Here is a 14,303-nt window from a genome sequence, read left to right as displayed (position 1 = left end):
GGCCACGAATGACAAGCCTGGAAACACTCAAAAAAGAAGTAGCTACTTGGGCAGGACAGAGGGCAGAACCAGCAGCTGCACTGGGATATATTTTTGTATTAGTAAAGGTAAAGGGACTCCTGACCATTAGGTCCAGTCATGACCGACTCTGGGGTTCCGGCGCTCATCTCGCTTTATTGGCCGAGGGAGCCGGCGTACAGCTTCCGGGTCATGTGGCCAGCATGACTAAGCTGCTTTGGAGAACCAGAGCAGCGCACGGAAACACTGTTTACCTTTCCGCCGCAGCGGTACCTATTTATCCACTTGCCATTTGACGTGCTTTCGAACTGCTAGGTTGGCAGGAGCAGGGACCGAGCAACGGGAACTCACCCCATCGTGGGGATTCGAACCGCCGACCTTCTGATCAGCAAGTCCTAGGCTCTGTGGTTTAACACACAGCACCACCCGCGTCCCTATATTTTTGGGTTTTTTGGTATTACTTCCTCCCAAAATAGCAGGGGATGCTCAAAAAGAAACTCTATTCCATATCACCCTTGTCGTGCAAACTTCTTTTCATCATATACAGCCTACCTCACCCAAGTTCGGCCCCGTTTCACAGTGATAAATCCCAAATAATTAAAACGTCATTCACGCATTAAGCCAATATGAGCCACATTCATGGTGGGGGATTTTTTTTTTTAAAAAAAGGACAAAAAAATCTTTCAAAAGTAGGGGGAGGGGAGAGGGAGGAAGAGGGATAAATAACTATATTCCTCTCTGCTGAATTCCTCCCTCCCCTCATTTCTCTTTATAATGCAGATGTCAGGGTGATGTCCCCACCCCCTCTTCTTCTGCAGAATGTCAAAAAAGAACAAAGCCATCTTTGATCCTTTTTCAGGCCAAAATTTATTCCAAAAAAGTTGGAGCTGGGTGGCTGGGTGGGTTAAGAAAGACGCACACAAACCCCACTGGAACAGCTCGAGATGACAATGAAAGGGAGACCGATGGCCTTAAGCTACGTTTCCAAAATTCAATTGATGCAAGCTTGGGAAACACTGGTTGTGCAGGGAGGATTTGACGTGAAAAATTGTAAGAATTCAGAGTCAACCTGATTATAACAATTCTGAGTCAACCTGAAGAATGTTGTTTATTTTTTTAATTCATTTAATTTGTGTACCGCTAAAATTTTTAAGAAAAAAAAAATCCTCAAAGCGGTTAACAGCACATTAAAACATCAAATAAAACAATCCAGAATAGAATGTTACTGCAGAAAGTAAAACATAAAGTATGCATTCAATGCAACAGAATGAGCAAGAAACTAAAATACTTTGAAATAAATCATCGCTAAAGGAGGTCAACTGCGGAATGCACATTTAACGCAGCAAAGTGAACAACAACAAATGATCTTAAACATTTCAAAATAAAACCGTACTGAAATGAGTCAAATATAAAATGCACATTTAAAACAGCATAATTAGCAAGAGGGGGGAAATAATACCATAAGTCTAGAACTTAATCTGCAGCTGTTGCTGCCAGTCTTGCCAACAGTGGTCCATGGTGGGTGGTAGCTGTGGAGGTTCAGTGACCTGAATCTGCATTAAGAGGCAGCCACATGAAATCGCTCTGTTGGGCAGCTACCTGGGGAGGTGATGGTGACAGCACTACAGAGGTACCTCAGGTTAAGTACTTAATTCGTTCCCGAGGTCCGTTCTTAACTTGAAACTGTTCTTAACCTGAAGCACCACTTTAGCTAATGAGGCCTCCCGCTGCCACCGCAGCACGATTTCTGTTCTCATACTGAAGCAAAGTTTTTAACCCGAGGTGCTATTTCTGGGTTAGCAGAGTGTGTAACCTGAAACGTATGTAACCCGAGGTACCACTGTACTGGGTCTCTTACTACCTTTATTGCCATTTGATAGATTTTCAGCTCTGTGCACAACTCTCCTACCCAAGCCCCACTCAGGGAAAATGACCCTCCATGGAGACAAAGTGAGCAGATTCTTGGAAAGCATTTTGGTGCTTGCTAAAAACCTTTGTTTATTTGTTTGTTTGTTTGAGCAAGCCTACCTAGGGATGCAGTTTTTAATACATTTTAGTACAATTGTTTTTGAAATACTGGTTTTATACTATCTCATATTTAATGGGTTTTACTGAATGAGGTTTTGCTCAGCATTATCAGTTGTCTTTTATTTGCTTCTCTCTCCAACTCATTCCGCCGCCACCCCACCCCCCGCCACCCCATCCTTTTTATAGACACAAAAAGGAGGAAGACTGAACAAGAGTTTGACTTTGAAGACTTGCTGTGTTAGGGGTGGGTGAATAGGATTTCTGAAAGGTTCTTGGGGGTCTTAGCTGCTATGTGCCTTTTTAAGCCGTGGAGAGGCAGGGGCAGGAGGCAGAGAGATAAAAACCACAGCGTTTTCTTGCCAAAGGGCTATGACTCGGACAAATGAAGCAAGATCAGAAAAGTACAAAGGAGGCTACTAACAAGTCAAGTATGGGATCTCCACAGAGTACAGGGCGGCTGCAGCTGGAAGGTCAGAGGTCGGAACGTTGCAGACATCACTTTCCAAAAATTCCCATGAAGCTTCGCTGCAGAAAGTCTGTCCCTTTCCCATTTCTCATGTACAGATACCGAGGAAGCATTGCAAAAAACAAAAGGAGGAAAGAAAGCACCCTTTATGTTCCACTCCGGCCCACGTTAATGCAATAAAACCAATTGGGATAATTACCCTCCCTTTCAGAGTCCTAACGGCAAAAAGGAGGAAGACGTGGCTGTCAATTAAAGCTGCTGACTGCAGCCCATTTTGAGCTTGATTTCAAACACATAGGAATGCAATAAATCCTTGGTTTACAGCATCATATCTAATGTGATTTCAGAGCTGGAGAGCCTGCAATGTCAAAATTCAAAGCAATTTGGAGAGCAGAGGGAGGAAGAGGGCTCATCTGACTTCTCAGCTAATCAGATTTCCACCTTTTCCAGTAAGTGCTTTTGCGAAGCTGCACAAAAGAATGGAAAACCCCAAAAAGTAACAAAGGGGTAGGGGAATAATGTTATATTTGAAAGTTTAACTTTGTGGAATAGCCTTCACAGGATCTGTCCACAGGCTGCAACCATAGAGCAGTTTTCCACCAGTACCTCCAACGGTGCCTGTGAAAGTTTTCTTGAGTTCCACCCAGAATTCATGGGCATCCAATGAACCTGCATGTTGAAAGATTCGGGACAAGAAAAAGGAAGAACTGCCTCACACAGTACATAGTTAAACTGTTGAACTTGTTCCCACAGGAAGAAGCGATGGCCACCAACTTAAAGGTAAAGGGACCCCTGACCATTAGGTCCAGTTGCAGACGACTCTCGGGTTGCGGCGCTCATCTTGCTTTATTGGCCGAGGGAGCCGACGGACAGCTTCCGGGTCATGTGGCCAGCATGACTAAGCCGCTTCTGACGAACCAGAGCAGCGCACGGAAACGCTGTTTACCTTCCCGTCGGAGCAGTACCTATTTTTTATCTACTTGCACTATTGATGTCCTTTCGAACTGCTAGGTTGGCAGGAGCAGGGACTGAGCAACGGGAGCTTACCCTGTTGCGGGGATTCGAACCGCCAACCTTCTGATCGGCAAGCCCTAGGCTCTGTGGTTTAACCCACAGCACCACTGGCTTTGAAAGAGGACTGGACAAATTCATGAGGGATGAAAAGGCTATCAGTAGCTAACATAACACTTTCTCAACATTCTGAAGGTGGCCACAATCTTGGAGTCCCCTGCGACAGAGGCCATGGGCCTGCCTTTGGAAGAAAGGGGAGGATAAAATTAAATGAAATGAAAGATAAACAAGCAAATATAGTAAGAGTGAACTCACATTCTTAGCATAGGTCCTTCTGTACTCAAAATGACCCACAAGAGGAAGTCATTGAGGTGGGGGACCAGAAGCTTTGCAGAAACACAAAAGATGGCGAGCAGATGGACTCTAAATGAAGAGAGTGGCAGTTCAATGAGGACAGGGCATTCTCAGCAGCCAGAGAATGATCAGCATGAGGGGGGGGGGGGCAGAATGGAAAACCAGGGAGGATGAAATGGAACAAAGTTTCCTGAAAGAAGACACAGCCAACTGACACCTAAGCAGGAGCACACAGCTCTGCAACATTCTGCTGCAGGGTCCACATGTTATAAAATCATATTGTGGGCTTCTCGAAAACCGTTTTTTTGAAACGCAGTTAAGAGAGTACAGTGGTACTTTGGGTTACATATGCTTCAGGTTATATATGCTTCAGGTTACATACGCTTCAGGTTACAGACTCCGCTAACCCAGAAATAGTGCTTCAGGTTAAGAACTTTGCTTCAGGATGAGAACAGAAATCGGGCTTTAGCAGCGCTGCGGCAGCAGGAGGCCCCATTAGCTAAAGTGATGCTTCAGGTTAAGAACAGTTTCAGGTTAAGAACGGACCTCTGGAACGAAATAAGTACTTAACCTGAGGTACCACTGTAGCAGGAAAGAGGCTGTTTCCTTCATTCCCTGCACTTTTCATCCTGGCTAGAACAGACTACAGGGCTCGTTGGACCTTACTAGCCTGACCTAGCAAGACAATTCATCTCTGAGTCAGCTTCCAGTAACCTAGAGAAGAACTGATGTGGATTTGGCCATGAGTTCAACAGCTGCCCCATTCTTCCCGAAAGCCCTCTTGCTCCTGGGACCGTTTTAACTTTACATAACCTGCCTGCACTGCACCAAATACACACACACACACACACACGTGTGTGTGTAGGATAAATATGAAGAATCACAGAAGATTCGTAACACCTGCAAGAAGGGAATTCTGTGCATTTATTTTAACCAAGTACGGTTGGCCTGCAGCTGCCTAAGACGTTCAGCTATGAATCTGGGAATATGTACAATTCACAGAGTGTCTCTCCTTGTCCTTAAAAGATCTGAGCTTTCGGTTATCCGGAGAGCCATAACTCTCCAGGTGTCTTCCGAGCGAGTTCTCGGTGAAACAGATGAAGCCCCAAGAGCAGCTTTTTATGTCTCACTTGTTGATATATAAGTAGCAGGCATCTGAGAGGGGGGAAGATGGAAAGGTCATTAAAGGGAGAGGGGATTTTAATCCAGGCTGGCGTGGATCAGTGATTGATGGCACCTCAGGCAGCGCCATGCCCCAAGTTATGTGTACGATCCCTTCTGGACTAGGATAACAAGGCTGACAGCCCATAGCACAGTGCAAGCTTAGCGCGTGAAACCAGCATTTCCTCCCGGACCACACATGTGCACCTGTTGCAATGCTGCCTGCAGCTGAGGAATGGGTGGCAGTTAAACACAGAGAGAGAAGAGGCTGCTGGTACTGCCACCAGCAGGGTGTGTTTCTGGTTGCATGGCACATACAACTCCAGCAGTGTGTGTGTGTGTGTTAATACATTTATATCCTATCTGCTTTCATCTAAGGAGCTCAAGGTGGCATACAAAGTTCTCCCCTCCTGCCAATTTAATCTTGCGAGGTAGGTTAGACCAAGAATGACTGGCCCAAGGTCACACGGCGAGCTTCACGGCTCAGTCGGTATTCGAACTCTGGCCCCACAGGTCCATCCCTCTAACCACTATGCCGCACTGGCTCTCAAACCGTTTTGGGAACGGTAGTTTGTTAAGAGTTGCTAGGAGGTCCCTATTCCCCTCATGCAGCTACAATTCCCAATGTTCACAAGAGAGTGGACTCTTATATCACTCTGTTAAACTGAACTGAGAGGCAGCGACTGGCCCAAAATCAACCTTGAGCCTAGCCCCTTTGAGGAAACGGTGGGACAAAAATGCAATAAATACATTAAAAATAAATAAATACAGTGGTACCTCGGGTTAAGAACTTAATTCGTTCTGGAGGCCCTTTCTTAACCTGAAACTGTTCTTAATCTGAGGTACAACTTTAGGGAATGGGGCCTCCTGCTGCTGCTGCGCGATTTCTGTTCTTAACCTGAGGTACTATTTCTGGGTTAGCGGAGTCTGTAACCTGAAGCGTATGTAACCTGAAGCGTATGTAACCTGAAGCGTCTGTAACCCGAGGTACCACTGTATGTGAATGGGCTAAATGAATTCCTGGTTTCCACAACAACACTGGAAATGTGCAGGATTTACTATTGAGAGCAACAAGTTGGTTTTTGTTTTTTAAAGAGAATGGCAAAAATGCTTCTGGTTCGATCCCTGTATGGGACAGCTGATATTCCTGCATTGCAGGGGGCTGGACTAGATGATCCACAGGGTCCCTTCCAACTATACAGTTCTATGACTCTATGATCCCATAGCACATTCCTAGTCCTGGCAGCTGGGAGACAGGCTGGAAAGGGGAGGGGCAATGACTACTGAAACCAGGTGCTGCAGTCAAGGAGGGGCTTTGGTTCCCAATGTGGGCAGTACCACCCCCACCCCCAGAGGAGGGGAGTGGGATTACCTTGCTGGGAAGTGCTCAGAGGCAAGAGGAGGTGTAAAGGACTATCAGACTTCAACAAGCTAGTATCACTGGATCACGTTCAACAGTTTTGTTGAATTCATTAAACGGAATAGTATTAACTGGATTGTGAATAGATGTGCAGTTAATCGTTACTGTTTTGAATTCTATCGTATACCGTATTTTTCTCTCTATAAGACGCACCAGACCACAAGACGCACCTAGTTTTTGGAGGAGGAAAACAAGAAAAAAAATATTCTGAATCTCAGAAGCCAGAACAGCAAGAGGGATCACTGCGCAGTGAAAGCAGCAATCCCTCTTGCTGTTCTGGCTTCTGAGATAGTTGCGCAGCCTGCATTCGCTCCATAAGACGCACACACATTTCCCCTTACTTTTTAGGAAGGAAAAAGTGAGTCTTATAGAGCAAAAAATACCGTAATTATCTTCTTTAGTGGGTTCTGAAAACCAGTGTTCTGGTTTATAGTGTGTGCGTGTGTGTATAGTGTTTATAGGGCAGAGGGTCACTGGGGATGAGCTTATTGAACCAAGGGGGCAGTGGCCCAAGAGAATTTGGGTACCTTTGGACCAGAGGTTTCCCCAGCTGGGAGTTACAAAGGAAGCTGCCTTCCACCAAGTTGGACCACTGATCCAACTAGCTCCATATTGTCTGCACTGAGTGTCACCAGCTCTACAGGGCTGCACACTGGGAATCTCTCCCAGCTCTACATGGAGATGCCAGGGATTGAACCTGGGACCTTCTACATGCAAAGCAGATGCTCTAACCACAGAGCCATGGCCATTTCCCCATGAATGAGGGCTCTCTTCAACCTTACAACACACACACATACATACATATATACATACAGGCCAATATGCACACACTGGCATTTCTCGCCAACAAATTTGGCTTGTGAGTCTGCAGGATTTCAATTTGATGTTAGCTCCGTAGACAAAAAAACAAAACCCACCACATTGTTTTGGGCAGAGACCGGTTTTTGCAAGCAAACCGGAACTGGCCAATTTATTTGTTTGTTGCCTTGAGAGCAATTTCTCAAAAAGCAGTCAGGGCTGTTGCTTCCCTGCCTCCCCGTCCCTACCTTCAAAAATAATGTTAGATGATTAAACCTTGGCTGAATGTAGCAGGTGCAGTTTTGTCTCATGCTTGAGGGGTCCCTTGATGCTGGAAGCAGAAAGCAGGGAGGGGAGTCTTGATGGGTTTTGCAGACCATGGAACCTCTTGGGATGATGCTGGTGGTGTCATGGCAGGGGCAAGGGGAGGAGCTTACTGGATCAAGCCCCCTCCCCTTCTCCAGGAGGAAAGGAACTGGGAGATGGACAGCTCTGAAGGGGGGGGGGGTTATTTCCCTGTCTCGTTTTTTTTAAGTTGGAGAGACTAAATGCAAGAGGGAATCACAGAAAGCTGAGAGGCTCCTTGAGATTCCCATTATCAAACCAGTATTGCAGGACAGAAAATCTTTAACCCCTTAACTGCCTAGCGTGATGAAAACCTGTAGCCCCACAGGGCAGCCTAAACCTGTAAGAAAAAGTGATAAGAAAAGGTGGTCATTTATTCTACTGGGGTAAATGGAAGGTACAAAAAAATTCAGCTATAGTGGAACATCACACAGATCTTGAGACCTAGGCCCTTTGCACGACAGTGTTCTTAAACTTTGAAAAATGCGAAGGAATTACTGTCTTCCCAAAGTGATTTTTAAATTTCAGCTCCACTTATAATGGAAAGCAGGCAGTAATCACCTACCAACGCACAGCCCTGGTTAATAGCTGAAGCCTGAGGTGAGATCTCATGTTAATCAAGCACTTCAATTAGCATTTAGTTAGGAGAGATTCAAATAAAAACCTCTCCCACAGCCCTCAGTTCACACTTGAGACTATACCCAAAGATTTGTTAGATTCAAGTAGGAATGGGAGGAGGGAGCAGGGGAGATTTGATTCAGTTTGTACTTAAAGGCGAACCAAGTTATTTTACACCATCTGAAACAATATGTGAACTGAAGCACAGTGATCTCTTGAAATTCTCACTTCTCCAAATTTTGCAATGCTGTTTTCCAGCCGAGTCATGTGGGGAGGGGAGAAAATGCCCCCCTGGCCACATAGAGGAAATTCTTGCTCCCAACAAGGACTCCCCAGGAAACTGTCAACTTACAAGTCCAATGTATACTTGGAGCAAACAAATGCAAAATTAAACAAATATAAGATGTGGGGGAAATTCACTTACTGCTCCAAGCATGATTCTGAAGATAAGCCATCGATAGCCCCAGATGACTATGCGGGAAGGTGGGGTGCGTCTGGGCAACTGGGAAAGTGTCCAGAGAGGGCAGAGGAATATTCCTAAAAAACCTGTCTCCAGAAGCTGAGATTCCCATCCTAGAGGAGAAATAATGGGAGTTACACATTAGTTTGCAGGAGAACTAAGCAGCAGTTCACCTGCAACATGCAGCTTTATTGTCAGCAGGGTGATGGTCTCTGTTAAGCCGAGAGATCGCAATGTTTGGGCATAAGTGGAAGGAAATACCGTATTTTTTGCACCATAACACTCACTTTTTTCCTCCTAGAAAGTAAGGGGAAATGTCTGTGCGTGTAATGGACAAAATGCCTACGGGTGGCATGCCTACGGATTTTCCTCCTCTAAAAACTACGTGCGTGTTATGGTCGGGTGCGTGTTATAGAGCGAAAAATACGGTACCTCCCAAGTTATGTAGATTCCAAAGAGGTAGCCTGCTTCAGCAAAAACAAGAAAGGCTACTTTTTATCTCCTATCATGAGATACATTCATTTATTTAGAAGCATTTCCAAACCACTTAATATTTCAAACATCTCTTTTAAATAGTTTGAAAAACAAACAACATATCATTAAAACAAAAAACGCAAAATAATACCAATAAAACAGTAGTTACAGATGAAGCAAAAATTTGGGAGATCTAAGCAGATAAAACAGGGTCCAATCCTATAGGACAGGAAAAGCCTGGGCAAAAAAACAGAGCCTTCGGGAGACACCTAAAGCAACTGATAGCAGCTGCTTCACATATGGAAGAGGAAAGGGTTAGGCAACAGCAGAAAATGTCCATTTTGGGGTCACTACCCTACGATGGGCATGTGGGGCATGCTGCGAGCAGCAGAATTTCCCCAGATGACCTAAGTCAATGGTTCCCAAAAACTTTCGCCTGCTTGGTCCCATAGATTCATCTCCAGTGATCCCTACTCTATAAAAAACATTATTCAGAATAAAGGTTTGCACAACCCACTAAGGAAGATAATAACACAATACAGTCCAAAACAACAATTAATTGCACCTTTATTCAAAAACCAATTAAAACTATTTAGTTTAATTAATTCCACAACACTGATGAGTTTGATCCAGTGGCACAAGCTTCTCTGATTGTCAACCAGAGCTCTAGCACCCCCCTGCTGATCCCACTGGAATCATAGCATCCCTTAGGTCAGAGGTTCTCAACCTGTGGGTCCCCAGATGTTGTTGAACTACAACTCCCATCATCCCTGAGCTCTGACCTTGCTAGCTAGGGGTGATGGGAGTTGTAGTTCAACAACATCTGGGGACCCACAGGTTGAGAAAGGCTGCCTTAAGTAATCTCATTGCCACCCAAGGGGTGGTACCAGCCACTTTGGGAACCACTGACGTAGAGTAATATAATAATAATTAATAATAATAAATTATTATTTATACCCCACCCATCTGGCTAAGTTTCCCCAGCCACTGGGATAGTCTTGCCCTGGGATATTCTTTCCAGTCACCCACCAAAGTCCCCTGCTTATCAAATGTGTTAGAGAGGTAGAATTCCATCCCATGTCATACCAAGTTACAATATTTGCATTTTATTTCCCTTCCAGCTCCAGCAAAACACACACAACATAAAATATCCAAATGATTATTAAGAAAAGGAGGGAGGGGACATAAAAGAGTTTACACTGATGAAAAAAGACTTTTATAGAAGGGCCTTCACTCTGATTAGTTATTAGTGGGAATTCTTTGTTCTCTGTTGCTCTGTACTTGTTTAACATTCAATAAAATATATATTAAAGGACAAAATAAGAGGGTCTGCCCTGTTACTATTTCAGCGTGAGCAAAACAACTAAGTCACAGGTTGAACAAAAAGACATACATCTCAGTAAAGTAAATGTGACGGAAATAATAAACAACCCAATTGCTATGTATCAGTTAAATGAATTCCACTAATTAAATGAACAACATACATATATCAGTAGAAAAGGTATATAAATAGCAATAGATTAAATTCCATATATGAATAAGGTTTGTCCTTATTTGTATGTACACATTCCAAAAAAGTGAATTTTTGACGTATTAATTCTACTGCTGGTTTTAATATTAATTCTACAGTCGCTTAGAACTTGTACAAAAATATTAACCCTCCTGTTGGTTAAAATATTAATCTTACTGTTGTTTGGAACTTGAAGGGCCGCCTTAGGCAAATATATAATGGGAGAAATAAGTACACCCTTGCTGAAGCAAAATTATTCCATAAACAAGAACCTTCCCAATTTACACACGCTGGAGACAATTTTAGCTCACAAACTCTGCTGAGTATCCTTCACCTATACTTAAGTCAGTGTTTCCTAAATTCCTGACAGCAGAGAGAGAGAAACATTCTGAATTGAAACTGGAAGAATGATTCACATATATATCCCCCCCTTCTCAAAAGTAAACCTATTGCCTGTCCTCAGAGCCCACTGACTGGGTCTCCCAAATACATCAGGGCAAGCACAGAAAAGGAATTCATCCAGAGTTGCAAGAGGAAACTTGGCACAGGGAAGAGTGAACGAATGAACCAGGTTGCTTCTGATACAGGTATCACTGCTGTTATAAAGGTGGCCGGGGCAGAGCAATGAATCATACAGAGATGCAGCAGGCAGCCTCCTGGTGGGAAGGGACTGAAGCTCACAGAAGCTTTTATTTATGAATTACGGGACATGCAAGCAGGTCTCTCAAAACACATTAGGGTGCCTGCTGCTGTGTTTTGGGAATCACGGCATCGCATAATTAAAGGGCTGTCGAATAACTGAAAATGTGCAGATCTTGATCTCATGATGAGCAAGACTATTTTCTGAATACTGAAGGAAAGCAAAAAATAACCATGAATGGAACAGCCTTTTTGTTCTGCTAACTGTAGACCCAACAATTCCCTTCAATTAAAACTTAATGACTGTTTTCCCCTTCATGATTGAGCTTTGATTATAAAAAAGGGGGGGGGATTCTCATTTTCTCTGCACACATCCTGTGGTTTCTAGGAGATAACACTCACTGCCAAAGCCAGCACTTTTTGTGGAGCAGAACGCAGATCTGCAGTTGCAAAAGCAGCTGCATCAGAAAGGCGAGGGGAGACGGCAGAGCTTGAAAGGTTAATTGTTCCTGATGGCGGCCACAAATAGCAGTTATGGGCTCTGAACTGGCACCCGAAGGGTAGTATATCTCACTTGATTCAGCCCGAACAAGAACCCCAGTGTTATCAGGGCTTTCACATGCTAATTATCACAACCCTATTCCAGAAAAAACAACTGGGTCCACTGGATCACCACCCGACAGTGCATTATCCCCCCACCCCAATTCTTCAACAGGGATCATGCAGGCCACATCAGCCCCCTACCTCATTCTCTCTCCCCCACCCACATCACCCAGCACCATTGCCCCATTCATTTTCTTCTCAGCTGCCCTAGCTCCAACCATCACACTCCCTTTTGTCTGTGCTAAACACACATCTGTATTAAGAGGAAGTCACAGGTGGGGATTCTCTGGCCAAATGTCAGGTCTCTTTATCTGGCTCTTTTGGACTCTGCCCAGGCCATGTCCTTCACGGGCCCTGCTCTACACATTCTTGCCTGGCTGGACTGCAATCATGCCTCTTGTTGGATGGAGAACTATTGATTCTGTGTAAGCAGAAGCCATGTGTGTGTGGCTGGATGTTAGCCTATAGCGTAAAGAGAACAGCCAACTGTTTCACCTGGCCCCATCTGCAACTGGTATGCAGCCCTCAGAAAGTTGCTAACAGGCCCTCAGATGTAAAGGAGCTGTGTGTTATCAGCATATTGATGACAATGTACTTCAAAACTCTGGATAACCCAACTCAGCAGTTTCATGAGGGATATAACCAAACCTTGAGGAACCCCACACTGAAGGCTCCGTGGGGCCGAATAACACTCCCCAAGTATGACTTTCTAGAAACAACCATCCAGTTAGGACCAGAGCCACCTCCAAGCAATGCCACCCACCCCTAGCTCGGACAGCTGCTCCAGAAGTATACCATGGTTGAGGGTATTGAAGGCCACTGAGAGTCTGAGGAGAATTAACAGGGACACATTTACCCTGTCTCTCTCCCAACAGAGGTCATCATACAGGGTAACCAAAGCAATTTCTGTGCCAAAACCAGCCCAAAGCTACAACTGAAATACCTCTAGGAAATCAGATTCCTCCAAGAGCACATGGATCTGGTTCACGGCCACCTGCCCAAGAACCTTGCCCAAGAGGGAGAGACTGACAACTGGCCAGTAGTTACTTTGATTTTCCAAATGTAGGGAGGTCTTCTTGAAGAGTGGTTTTACCATTGCCTCTTTCAACCCCGTCCCAAAAGGGGGCATGAATAACCCAGCTAGTTATCCCCTTTCTAATTTTGATGAGCCAAGAGGAGCAAGGGTCCAGAGCACATGTGGTCATCCTGGCCAATCCAAGCATCTTGTCCATATCCTCAAGCCTCAACCAACACAACAGGACTAGACAGTGCTCTGGACACCCCTTGAGATTCGTCTGATGTAAGAGAGGAGTCAAGATGCCAGTGGATACAAGCGGTTTAATCCTCAAAACACTTTGCAAACAACTCACAGTGAGCTACCATCAGTTCTGCCACCTTCGGGCCAGACTCTAAGAGGCCCCACACAACCCAGAAAAGCTCTGCCAGATGACACAATGAGGATACAATGGAGGCCGTATGTGTTTTTTGCTGCCTTCACTGCCACTAACTAGGCTTGATGATGAGCCCTCACCAGTTTTCGATGGCATTCAACCAGAGTTTTCCTCTACTCACGTTTGAGCTGCCTAGCTGCTTGTATCCACACCCTAACTCTGGAGTGCTATTGCACCGAAGCCCCATACTGGCAGGTGCTCATGTGAGTTTTAATTTAAAACACCTGGCAGGTACTGGGTTCTCAAAAGCTGACATATATCCTTCTTAAAGTACATTGCCCACCACAGGACACAGTACATCAGAGGAGATCCAAATAACATTGAACAAATGGAAGAACCACTTCTCATGACTTGGAAACTCTGATCCCAGTAACACCCACTAAAACTTCATTAGCCTTTTTCTGCAGCCAGGTCACACTGCATTCAGCTCCACCACAGAAGAACAACCCTGTTTGAATACCACCAGGAAGAGGATTTGCAGCAGCCCTGAGAGTCACCAAAAGCACCAGCGGAAGACACACGGAAGAGCAGCCTCTGTTCCGACGTGAAAAACGAGGAGTGCCTCCAAATGGTATTCCCATCAAGTACTTGTGAACCGCTCTTCATACTGAAGATAGTGGCCCAATAGGTGCAATTCTGAATTGTGTGTCTGTGTCAACTGGGGGCGGGGAGGCCTCAATGGAGCCTCCAAAACCACAAGACCACACAGCAGGCTCCTTCGCTTCCCCTTCCTTTTTCTTGGATCCCAGCTGCTGGCAGGGGCTCACCCACTAGATTTTAATTTGTACCTGGCACAACATACACCCTTAGGCATTTTATTACTATGACTATATCAGGCAGGTGAGGAAGGGACCCCCAAACCCAGTAAGGGAAAAGGGGGGAGTACAGCTTAGAATTTCACCCGATGTACCAGAATGCCTAATGGCCTGGAATTCTCTGCATGGAAA

At 45.0% G+C, this 14,303-nt stretch overlaps 1 protein-coding gene across 1 annotated transcript in view; it reads right to left on the bottom strand.

Moving 5' to 3' along the window:
* LMF1 (lipase maturation factor 1) overlaps nucleotides 1-14,303 on the bottom strand; it is a 150,481-nt gene that overhangs the window by 98,635 nt on the left and 37,543 nt on the right. The window contains exon 4 of the mRNA XM_081887507.1: nucleotides 8,644-8,792. Within this exon, the coding sequence (XP_081743633.1) occupies nucleotides 8,644-8,792 (149 nt within the window). The remainder of the gene's footprint in view (nucleotides 1-8,643; nucleotides 8,793-14,303) is intronic.

This window comes from Podarcis melisellensis (assembly GCF_964234715.1).
Source record: "Podarcis melisellensis genome assembly, chromosome: 14".
NCBI classification, from domain to species: domain Eukaryota; kingdom Metazoa; phylum Chordata; class Lepidosauria; order Squamata; family Lacertidae; genus Podarcis; species Podarcis melisellensis.
Note: the sequence above shows the minus strand (reverse complement) of the source record. Positions and strands in the feature narration are given on the sequence as shown.